This window comes from Ascaphus truei, chromosome 14 (genome assembly GCF_040206685.1).
Source record: "Ascaphus truei isolate aAscTru1 chromosome 14, aAscTru1.hap1, whole genome shotgun sequence".
NCBI lineage: Eukaryota > Metazoa > Chordata > Amphibia > Anura > Ascaphidae > Ascaphus > Ascaphus truei.
The window spans coordinates 48,731,665-48,743,749 of NC_134496.1; the positions used below are offsets into that span (position 1 = coordinate 48,731,665).

General features: G+C 40.7%; 1 protein-coding gene across 2 annotated transcripts; it reads left to right on the forward strand.

Moving 5' to 3' along the window:
• Positions 1-4,944: 4,944 nt before the first annotated feature.
• Positions 4,945-8,049, forward strand: RPL22L1 (ribosomal protein L22 like 1). Of its 2 annotated transcripts, XM_075570808.1 has the most exons (4): positions 4,945-5,101; positions 5,462-5,551; positions 6,260-6,381; positions 7,857-8,049. In XM_075570808.1, the coding sequence occupies exons 1-4, from the start codon at positions 5,063-5,065 to the stop codon at positions 7,999-8,001; spliced, it is 396 nt and encodes a 131-aa protein (XP_075426923.1). In that variant the 5' UTR covers positions 4,945-5,062; the 3' UTR covers positions 8,002-8,049. The 2 variants fall into 2 exon arrangements, with proteins under 2 accessions (XP_075426923.1, XP_075426924.1); XM_075570809.1 differs by lacking the exon at positions 4,945-5,101 and having other exon boundaries at positions 6,191-6,381.
• Positions 8,050-12,085: the final 4,036 nt, after the last annotated feature.

Genomic DNA, 12,085 nt, shown 5'->3' on the forward strand with positions numbered 1-12,085 from the left:
TAGGCCTCGTCCAGGCTGAGAGCGCGTGTGCGTCAGGCACTCATGTTGGTCGGGCGATTCCTGGCCTGATGGTTGTCAGGGCGTGCCTGTGATTTCATGTGAGTGGTTTGCCCTCATTGGCTGAACTGTGCACATGACCAGGGCAAGCACGACAAATACAAAAATATTTCTCGGCAAGTAGCGCAGTTGTCACGTGCGCGCACGCATCCTCGACCAACGCATTGTCGCAATGTGTTTGATTGCGCTGAGCACGTGCGCTCGGCTTCACCCTGGACATGGCCTAATTCTGTTAGTGATGTTGTGAATCCACCTCCAGTCCGCTTTAGAAATAAGGATGCTTATATTTACGGTTTTACAAATGGAAGTAAACCTTAGCCTAATACAGAGTACTTAATTGACGTTCAAGCGCAATAATGTGAGGGGAAGGAGCAAACACATTTAATGTCTTCCTGTTGTGTGTTGGGATCATGCACCTTTTGGCAAAATTAACATCTACTCTGCTGTCACTCTTGGGTAGAGGGCTCTGCAACTCATTGATCTCTATACGGTGCAGGTGTTTGGCATTGTATCACTGCTGGCTTCCAACAACCAAAGTCATTTTAAAGCTGCAATCCACAATGGGTTCTTTGCCAAGCTTGTGTTGAACATTAGCCTGCTGCTACTGAGCGGTTTTAAAATATATATTTTTAGCCTTCAATCTATACTTGGTTCTCATCATGTCGCTTGGCAGTGGGCCCTTTGGGAAAGGTGGCAGAAGAAATGGAGACCTTGTTTCTTATCTACTTCAAAATGTGATCCTATCTGGATAATGTGCAGCTTTAGCTTTTTTTTTTTTCTCTCACATCTGGTTTAAATCTGTTACATTTGTGGTTACTTAAAGCTTTCTGCTGAAATATTGGCACATATTTGGGCCTAAAATGACCACTGCATGTTTGATACTTTGCAGTAAAGGCTATTTCACACATTCATAATGTGGACATGTTTTTCTTCACCTGACCCCTAGATCAAATGCTAATTGAAGCAGTAAGGGCAAGTCATGTTTATATTGCTGACATATAAGAAGTTAATATGAACCACCGTTGCTCTTAATGTGTGTTTTAATCATGCCTATAGCATACGTTTCAATATTTGGGTTTTCATGTAGTATGCAGTAGGGGCTTATAAATATCTCACAAATAAGTTTATTCTAAAATGATAGTTGACACTTAAATGCAGTTACATCTTTTGTGGTTTGTATTTTAGCTCTCCCTGTTGATCTAAAACTGCTCTAGAAGGCCTTTTGACTTGATGGGTGGGGGAGGGTAGGGGGTGTAGCTATTCTGTCGAAGTAGAAAGTGGTGCTTATAAGAAGCCAGTGTTTTACAAACATGCTTTTCCCTAAGCTCTTATTTCAGAAGTATTTTTCAGCATGCTATAGAAGAACTGACATTGCAATTTACACATTTCAGTAAACTTACCAATGTAAAAGTCCCAATGTGTTTTAGAAAATAAAGTGAGTGTTGTATAAAATGTCATGTCCTCTTGAAATATGTAAATCCTAGCACAACACGAATTCTGTTTATTTGGGCTACAAGATTTTGTGCAAAGAACGATATATTTAACAAGTGTTGACTATCCCAAAATTCTGCAAAGTATCTGTTAACAAAAATGGGTGATAAGCCTATTTGACGTTGGTTAGATTCATGTACTGTAACAGTTCTCTGCCGTTTCAAGTTGTACAACACAATCAGAAGCCTTGTATATTTTGCATTTCACTGTAAAGTTAAACCTAATTGGTTAATCAAACCTGTAAAGTTTTAAGATTTGTGTTATTAGGTTACTAAAGTGTGGATTGAACAAAGTTAATACGATATCAATAAAGCCTAGGTGATTTCGGATGTCTATATATAGTTTTCATTTATAAAGGTTCAATTCTACCAATATTTTATATAATAAACATTATGCATGGTTTTTCCATGTGAAACCAGGGATCTCGCCCAACCTTTCACAAACTAAAAAGAACAATTTTTGTAAAGGTGCTTGCATTCCTTTTTTGAGTATATGGATTTCCTAACCAAAAATGCTTTTGATTTAATTATTCAGTATTTTGTAATGATCTGTGTCCAAGTTTCATTTCTTTGTTCTTTGGGGTAAGTATAGACTATCTTTGTGTTTAGGGAAGCGGTGTTTATATCCATTTTATATTTTGAGTATACGTGGACAGCTGTCACACAATTTTGCACACGTTTTGGTTCATTGTTGAACAAATCTTCAGTTGCATCACAAATTATCAAAACAGTATTTTGGTCAGAAGCATAGTTTAATAGAAAGTGAGTGCTTGCTTGTAAACCACAAGTACCCCACATAATATTACACCCCGTACACTTAAGTCACTAAGAAGTTCTAGTTATGTGTAAGGATAGGTCTCGATATGACATGCATGTTAGACAAAGGATTATCACAGTGAAAAGCAAGATTTAAAAAGTCTGGTAGTACAGCTGTGTATGCGGTTTTCTTACAGAAATCTGAGAACATGTCAGCTCCACACTATACACCCAAGTCCTACATTGCTTTACGATATATTTTTTTTTTTTTATAAAGAGACTGTGTTAAAGCCGTGCTATTGTATGTGCATGGAGCAGAGGGTCCTGAGAGCTGAGCTGAACTGGATTGATTTCTGCTCTAGTTACCACCGTGCCCCCCCCCCCCCCCCTCTCTGTAGGTACTTGTACAGTTTAAAGTTCCGGTCACGTGGGCCACCACGTCATTCCTTGTCTCTGCCTATTGGCCCGTGGTACTTTTAAACCTCCATATTGTGCACATAGCTAGTCGGCACCTACGGCGGTAATTATCTTGGGAAGCAGAGGGCCCCCAGAGCTGAAATTGTATGTCTTTATTTATATAGCGTCATTAATGTACATAGCGCTTCACAGTAGGTATACACGGGGTAGACTAAATCAATGAGGTTCAGATGCAGAGACACCCTGCATCAAATTATTTTTTTTATTTTAAAGTCTCTTTAAACACTTCAAAGCACTAAGTAATGCAAGAAAGAGAAAATTACAGGCTAATTGGCAATAAAAATGCATTTTTACTCCAGGAGCACAAATATCAATATTCCTTAAATGTTATAGGAGCAATGATGCCACAATAGCCACTCGTGTGAGACTGCACGTAGCCAAATACTTTGGAAGCATCTGAGCACAAAGCACATTGTTACATCCACATCAGCTATAGCACGTAGAGTGGCCCCAATGCCTAGGACTTTATTGCATTATTCCCAGTTCTTAAACATGTGCATTCGACGTAATGTGATATTTATAAAAATGTTTTACCAGGAGTTAATACATTGAGACTTACCTCCTCGTTTAAGTATGCTCTGTATGGTAAATTATTTAACAAAAAGATGATGAAATAAAAATGCTTAATTAAAAACACAACTCATGATTTTTTTTTTTAACATACAATTTATGTTTGCAATAGGTTTAATAAATAAAATTATATGTAGGGGAACACAGCCAGTAAAACTGACAAGAATGTATATGATGTATAAATCACGGTCATGTGACACTTCTGAGGAAAGATGGCGGACGCTGATATTTTAGGAGTGAAAATATAGCAAACAAATGTAGGGAAAAATCAACAAGCTTTGACAAGAAAGGAATAATTGTGATTATAATTCTGTTTAAAGCTCTGGTTACTGAAAAAGTACATACTGAAACTGCTGATAGAGCAGGGGTGTGTAACTACCATGATAAAAAGGTGTGAAGCATTAAACTTGTTAGGAAAGACTAGCATATAAATTTAAAAAAAAATTGTATTAAATCCCAAATGCCGGAGCCATGGAGCGAGTGATACTCGGTTGAACTTCCCAGGGATTGGCAATGGAGACGTACGGCTGGATGGAATTTGGTCTGATGGGGAGAAGGAGTGGCTCAGTGAGTAAAGGATTGAGACTGGCACTAAGTTTAAAGCATGGGAGCCTGGTTCAATTCCCAGTGTCGGCTCCTTGTGACCTTGAGCAAGTCACTTTATCTTCCTGTGCCTCAGGCACCAGAAAGTAGATTGTGCGCTCCACGGGGCAGGGACTATGCCTGCAAAATGTCTATAAAGCGCTACGTAAAACTAGCAGCGCTATACAAGAACATGCTATTATTATTATTATACAGTAATAGCAGTTCTTATGTTCTCTAGCTCAGCACAAAACCACACACCCAGAACTTGGAGGCAGGTCCGTTTTCAGTCTACAGCATCAATTTGTCACATTTTGCAAACAATATAAAAATGCAGCAGAGGATGCTTGGCACAGCTGGCAAATGTTCGCCCAATTCTGGTTAAAAGGCCATTGTTAGGCCGAATGTTAAAGAACATAAAACCACTCATACCGCCAGTATTCCTACCAGACTTGTCATTCTTTTTTTAAAGTAACCTTACAACAACAACAAAAAAATGCCCGTATTGTTTTTAATACATATATAGACCACTGCCAATGTTGTACCACCATTTAGGAAGTTATGGATTTGCTCAAATTTTCACCACTGCTGAATATTACCCATGTGACGGTTTCTGTCGGAATGGAGGCCCTGCATTTACTCATGGTGTAGTCCAGTCATTATCAACGCACCCTGGGGGCCCACAACCTCAAGCCAGGAGTCACACATTTATAGAGCAAAGCAAAACTGTGCAAACAAAAGCTTACACTTACAGCTAATATGAAAATACTGGCTTTTAATTGGCACGGGTACACACGTTGGTCCTAGAAGGAGCGAACCCCTTAAACGGTATTCTCTTATTTAAACATGTGACTGCCATTAGTACACCTGGGCCCCTGGGCGGACTGATCATTGTATGTCACTGCTGTGGTCCTAGGAGATACTACTGAGTCATTACTGCAGCCTGACTGAGCAGCGAAGCAAAGGGGGGTGGGGTGGGAGGAACAAGACACCGGATGTGACGCAGGTATTGCCGCCGTATCCGACGCCACGCCCACTCCATCAGCGCACTGCGACGTCACCCCGCGTATAAATACCGCGCGGCCGGCGCGTGCATCCCCCTCTGTGATAAAACTTTCCGCGTGGACAAGATGGCGCCAGTGAGGCCGCAGCACAAAACCTCGGAGAGGGTGAATGTGGGGCGAAGGGGGACACGGGGAAGGGAGAGGGGGAATGTGGGACGGGGAAGGGAGAGGAAATGTGGGACGGGAGAGGGAATGTGGGGCGAGGGGGACACGGGGAAGGGAGAGGGTGAATGTGGGTCGGGGGACACGGAGTGAGTGGGGGAATGTGGGGCGGTCGGTCACGGGGAGTGAGTGGGTGAATGTGGGGCGGGCGGTCACGGGGAGGGAGAGGGTGAATGTGGGGCGGGCGGTCACGGGGAGGGAGAGGGTGAATGTGGGGCGGGGGAGAAACGGGGAGGGGGAATGTGTTGGAGACAAACTAAACCCCAAGCACACTGTCACCAACATCCTAACTTCTTTCTGCAGAGAGACAAAAAGTCCAAGAAGGCGACCTGGAAGTTCACCCTGGATCTTACACACCCGGTGGAGGATGGGATATTGGACTCTGTGAGCTTTGTAAGTTCCCTGCGTCCTTCCCATATGTTTTAATCGGAACAGTTTGTAATTGGATAAGTATCCTCCCTTCAACGCTTAAGTAACTTGGCTTTACTTGGTTGTAGAATAGGCTGGGTGCATAATGATTTTTTTTTTCTTGTGTGGCGCAAATAGTGTGCGTAGCGCTGTTCAAAGTATTTGCGCAGAGCTTGCAATCTAATTTTGGTGCCTGAGCTAAAGGGACTTCCGCAGGGTAACAAGCCGACCCGCAGGGATTGAGTCGGGCTCCCCTGCTTCACGCTGTCGTGTTCAGTCTGTGCCTTTGCTCACTGAATCACTGTCTCGGAAGATTGGTGAATGCCTATTTCAGAAAATGGCAGTGAAATAATTAAACACGTACAAGAAGTGCACATTTAAATTTGAGTTCTGTCTGACATTAAAAAAACAAAATACGAATTCAGGTTTTTTTTAAAGCTTTAATTATAAACCACCTCAATGTGTGAACATTAAATAATGCATGTTTTATTAATGTTTTTAATTAATGAAACTAAAGTGTATGTGAAGCGATTGGTTCTATTTTGATGTGGTAGTGATCGTATTAAAGTGTTCTCTTATAACGTGAAAGGAAGGAGCTTTGTCTTTAACATGCTCTGCAACTAGGGTTCCCTTCCCTAGTAGATGCCTAGGGTCCTCTTCCCTAGTGTCTATCTTTTTGTTTTCCTGAAACAGGAACAGTTTCTGAAGGAGAGAGTTAAGGTCAATGGGAAAACTGGAAATCTTGGGAACGTTGTTCATATTGAGCGTTTGAAGAGCAAGATCACGGTTGTGTCTGAGAAACAATTTTCTAAAAGGTAAGACTGGTTGCTTGTTAGTTGTGTAATTTATATGATTTCGGCATGAAAAGTTAAGCAGCCGTTCAAGCTGCCATTTTTCCCCCATTCAATATGTGCATCAATACAATCTGCACACTGACAAGTGATTAGCTAAGTTGCCGATCGATCTGTTGTCCTGTGATCGATCAGCAAATTTGGCTCGGGCGTTCATTAAATCACTGTCAGTGCTGCAGAATAGCACCCAAGATGCAAAGTGCTTCTCTCGAGGGAGGGGTGTGACTTTGTTAATGGTTGCTATAGAGAAAAAAAAATCCTTGTTACATTAGAATACATTAAAAATGTATTGAATTTTTTTGAAATGCTACAACATATTTTCTCATAGAACAGATTTATTTAAAAAAACCACATGTAGGATATTGCTTGAACTGCAGCTTTAATGACTAACACAGGGAATTTAGTGTTAAAGCAGCCGCACATGTAGCACTGTGTGATTTTTGAATTTGATATTATGGAATTGAAACAGAGGGTCTCGAGCTGAACTGTTAATTTCATCCCAGGGGACCTCCCTGCTTCCAGAGATGCCTGGGTGCCGGTATCTCTGGAGTTTAACAGTCCCGGTCAAGCTGGCCAATAGGAAGCCACAAGGAAAGACATCATGGCTTTCTATTGGTCCGCAGGACATTTAACCTGGCTGCAGAGATACCGGCACCGCTACGGAGCTAGGTATTTGAAAGCAGAGACCCCGGAGCTGAAATTCACAGTTCTGTGAGGCCCTCTGCTCAGTCATGTAATTAAAAAATAAAGAATGAATGAGTAGACCAGATGTGTCTGCTTCAGTTGCCATAAAACATGGGTCATTAGTAATTTACAGCTAATGCCATTAAATATTATTTTGGCTTTTTAGTATAGGACAAGCTCAATTGGAGCATTGTAACACATCATAATTCAGCAGTTACAGAATAATTGAGTAAATGATTTCAGCTTTGTTAAATAAGAACTGTAATAAAAGTAGTAGTCTGGTTGTTGGATTCTGGGCAAGTTTGTAAATGTTTTCACCCTTCAGTAAGTTTTAGCAAACACTGTGTTTTGTTAACATAACATTTTTTCGGGTCTTATGTAGCTATTTTCAGTATGGAGCAATATTGCAACTGTTTAGGTAGTCATGATTTAGTTCAGGGGTATACAAACTTTTCAGCGTGCGCCCCCTGCCTGCTCTCCTCGGCGCCTTAGACTCCCCCCGCTCGACTCCAGCATTAAAATACACGCAGGGTCGTGTCGTCGTGGTAACGTGATGTCACGTGTCCTCGCATCGTTATTTGACGCTGGGTTACAGGGACAACACGTCGCTGGATGGTAAGTGTATTATAGAGGACTTGTGCGGTCCCCGCCTGGGGGGAGAGGGCAGGACCTCCTAACAGCTGCTCCCCCAGTTTGCGCACTACTGATTTAGTTTGCCTTGCAGGGCTAAAATACTAATGGTTCTTTATATATAGGTACCTGAAATACCTCACCAAAAAATACCTCAAGAAGAACAATTTACGTGACTGGCTACGAGTGGTAGCGTCGGACAAGGAGACCTATGAGCTTCGCTACTTCCAGATCAGCCAAGATGAAGAGGAGTCGGAAACCGAAGAATGAAAACATTTGTGTGCTCGCTATTTTACCAAATAAAGGCGTTGGACATTGTTTTGGGATGTTTTGTCCTGTTTTTTAGTCCAGGGTTGTGTGTTGTTTACTTTAAGGTTTTTTTAAAGTGGCAAAATATTAATCGGGGAACCCAACTAGGTGTATAATGCGTTAAATAGGTTTTCTGTTTAAAATAACAATCGCTGTAGGTGGGAACAGTATAAATCATTTATTTTTGTGTCTCAATATTGTGACACATAGCTGTGTTTATTATAGCAGCTTGACTCGCTTGATGGATCTTCCTGATGTGAACAAATGCAAACCGTTTTAATGGCCTGGCCTGTTTAGCTGCTATAGATTCTGACCACTCACTACCTACTTGAATTACATTTGAAACCCATTGGAATAAACCTGTTACATTGGCTTCAAAGTCTTGGTGCGCTATACATAAAGCAGAGGGGAGACCATGGTTCAGAATTTGCTTATTGAGCTATAAAAAAATATCAACAATGAAATTGTGAATAAAGATAATCGCACCAGGTGCCTATTAGCTGAGCTATAGTCAATCTTTCAGGAGAGGGCATAAAAGCTGCAGTTCAGTCTTTTTTTTTTTTTTTTTTTAATTTATTTTTTTTACTTCAATAGATTCATATGTGCAATCTCTAATTACCTAAAGAACTGAATAGCTGCTGGTCAATTAGTTCTCCATGTATTGATAGGTGAAATTTGGTGACATAATTAGAGCTGGCATATGTTTTTCTTCTGCTTCTTTCTCTCAGTGGAAGCTCATGAATATTCACTAGCACTCCTGCAGTGACATGTGCTAGAGGGAGGGCAGGGCTGACAAAGGGGTGTGCCAGGGCTTGTGACAGGACATGAAGGGGCAGTGCCTTAGCAAATGGCTGTTAAAATAGAATACAAGAAAATTGGTCTTTCAAAGTTGTTGTTTTTTAAACAGAAAATGCTAAAAGTATTTTTTCTTACTACAGAACTAATTTATTAAAAAAAACACATGCAGGATATTGACTGAACTGCAGCTTTAAGTGATGTATGGTGAGTGGCCAAGCTGCAGCAATTCTCCTGTCAGGCCTAATATAGGGAGAATGCTTGGTGAACAAATGGGAGAACATTCATATTGGGCAAAGTGCAATAAAAAAAATTAACCACAATTGTATTTTTGTTTTAATTCTTATTACCAAATTGCCTAAAGCAACTGTCCCCTTAGCACTGCAATGTATGGCCAACATGGATGACCTGAGCAGCTCCACATGGTGTCCCACTATACCCCACCCTCCATTCAAACAAGGGAAAATGTGAAATCAACGGTATTGTTCCCGTCCTAATATAGGTATCTTCTTTCCATAAATCTAATAACTGGTTATAAAATAAAAAGTATATAGTGTATATGTTTAAGTGAATGTGCAAATTGTATTGCTCATTCCTGAAAGTTAAATAGTGCAATTCGAAGCTAAAATGAAAATGGCGGTCAGGCTGAAGGACCTGCTCAGTGAGTAAAAACAGTGGCTCTGAAACTAATGACACTGACAAGCAGGGGAGCCTGGTTCAATTCCCAGTGTCAGCTGCTTGTTGGGCAAGTCACTCACCCAGTTCACCAAAGAAATAGATTGACAGCTCTACGGCCGGGCACTCATGCCTGCTAAAATTCTATGTAGAAAAGTACAGGCGCACTCGCTGGATTAGATCAGCGCGCCTTGGGTGCACGAAAATCATCTCAACACAGGGAGATAAATATGGCTTGTAAATCCTACAAAGTGGAGAAGAAACCAGTGCTCCAGGAGTCTTACTACACAAACAAGTTTATTCCACAGACATCAGTGTTTCAGTCAACAACATTGACAAAGGGCTGCTTACACTGTCAGCGCTGTACAAGAAAGAATGTCTTATGTAAATGTCATTTGTCCCATATTTGGACGGACTGGAATCCCATGCTGTTAACCCTTCAATGTTAAATAGAAGGAAGATGAAATTAAGTTCAAATGTTTATTTTGCTGGTAATTTCCCTGCTGTCGCGTTTATACTAGTTAAACGGATTGTCAGCAGTTCCTTAAAATGCCATTTAAACGTCCCCCACAACATTTCTTCCGTGTTGACTTGGATATATATCTACCCCATCCCTTTTACCCAGGAATTGTCCAACTGGAGGGTTCCAATCATGTTTTCATGTCCCTATAATGAAATGGGCAGTTTTTCACACAGGTGATTGTAGTATGCTGAGTATCAGTGTGACTGGCAGCATAAACTGCAGCTTTGATGTCATTGTGCGCATCCATATTAACTTGTTTTCCCACTAGGGGGCGCTATGACCTCTTTCATGCCACTGCCTGCTGCCTTGTGTTGGTCTTTGCAGCTGTTTGTGAAATGTGTGCTGTATTTGAGGTCTGATAAAAGGATATAACATTAAGCAACAATGGGAGTACAGTACCGTATATCTGTAAGCGTGTTGCACATTGGCTAAAAAAAATGTGCTAATGAATAATAATATCACTTGTGAGCACATCTCGGACTGGTTTCTGCCTTTCCCCTTTATCTCCTAGCATACACTGCTTCCACTGCAGCAAGGAATTCTGGGAAAGGATGTGCAAATGAGCAGACAGTGCCACCTTTACTAATAAATAGAGATATTGAAAAAGACAACGTTTGTAAGATGATTAATGTAAAGGTGAAGGTTTTTTTTACTGCCAAATACTCATCAATACAGAAAATAACTTACATACAGAATAATACACCTTACTTGTTCTGTATATGCCGGAAGTATCGAGACTTATTTTGTTTTAAAAGCAAAACAGTATATTTTCATAAATAAATACAGAATTATTCGATATGTTAGTTCATTAATTTATGTAATAGTCTTTTTTTCAATGTTTACAGAAATGTTTAAAATGGAGCTAATAGGGCTCCATGTTAAAATGGATAAAAAGCAAAAGGTGACACTGCTCATTTGCATGGCATTTCCCAGAATCCCTTGATGCAGTTGAAGCACTGTATGCCAAGAGAAAATGGGTAAAGATAGGGCTGCAGACCTGTCTGAGACACATGAATGTGCTCACAAGTGATAATTTTATTTATTTATTTATAAAATATTTTACCAGGAAGTAATACATTGAGAGTTACCTCTCGTTTTCAAGTATGTCCTGGGCACAGAGTTAAGACAAATAATACATGGTTACAAATACAGTTACATAAATGTGCAGGGTATACATTATATACAAGACATTGCATGCACAGTTAAAGATAATATATATTATGGGCGAATGAAACAATTACAGACCAGATTAAAATGTGAGACAGCCTTAGATTTGAAAGAACTTAAACTGGTGGTGGATGTGAGAGTCTCTGGTAGGTTGTTCCAGTTTTGGGGAGCACGGTAAGAGAAGGAGGAACGGGCGGATACTTTGTGGAGCCTTGGGACCATGAACAGTCTTTTGGAGTCTAATCTCAGGTGATAGGTATACATACGCATGCTGTAAAAAGCTGACACTGATATATGAGTAATGAGTATCCTAGTAGAAGCAGTACAGGTAGTGCTCGCTATCCAACGTTTCACTTTACAACGAATAGCATATCCAACGCAACCCTATGGGCTGTTTTTCAACGCCTGAATGCGTTATCCAGCGCTCACCGCCACTGATTAACATGGGACTCACTTTACAATGGGTTCACTATCCAACGCTACTTCCAGAACGGATTCCGTTGAATAACCGAAGTCTGCCTGTAGTAGTTTCGGAGTTGGAAGATCTAGGGTACGCTAGAAGCAGGTCCCTGTGACCATGGGGAAGTTACTTGACCTGCGTGTTCCTCTGTACTTTGATTGTAAAGTCTGTGGAAGGGATTCATTGCAGCTGCACGATTCGGTACACACAGCATGCTGTGTACAAAGAAGAGCAATACAATACTAATATGACTAGTATGATTTTTCATTTTTCCATCATTTACGTTTAGCTTTTCCAGTGTATGTATACTCTGGAAAAACACCTACCGTGGCACATGCAGACAATGTTAGTGCCGCACATTATATTTTAGAATTATTCTTTGAAAGGTAAAATATTGTATAGGATTTTTGAATGACCCATTAGAT

Coding starts and splice junctions, on each gene's coding strand:
- RPL22L1 (XM_075570808.1), top strand. CDS start 5,063: ATGGCGCCAGTGAGGCCGCAGCACAAAACCTCGGAGAGG. Junction 5,102..5,461: donor AGCACAAAACCTCGGAGAGG/GTGAATGTGGGG, acceptor TTCTTTCTGCAG/AGAGACAAAAAGTCCAAGAA. Junction 6,382..7,856: donor GAGAAACAATTTTCTAAAAG/GTAAGACTGGTT, acceptor CTTTATATATAG/GTACCTGAAATACCTCACCA.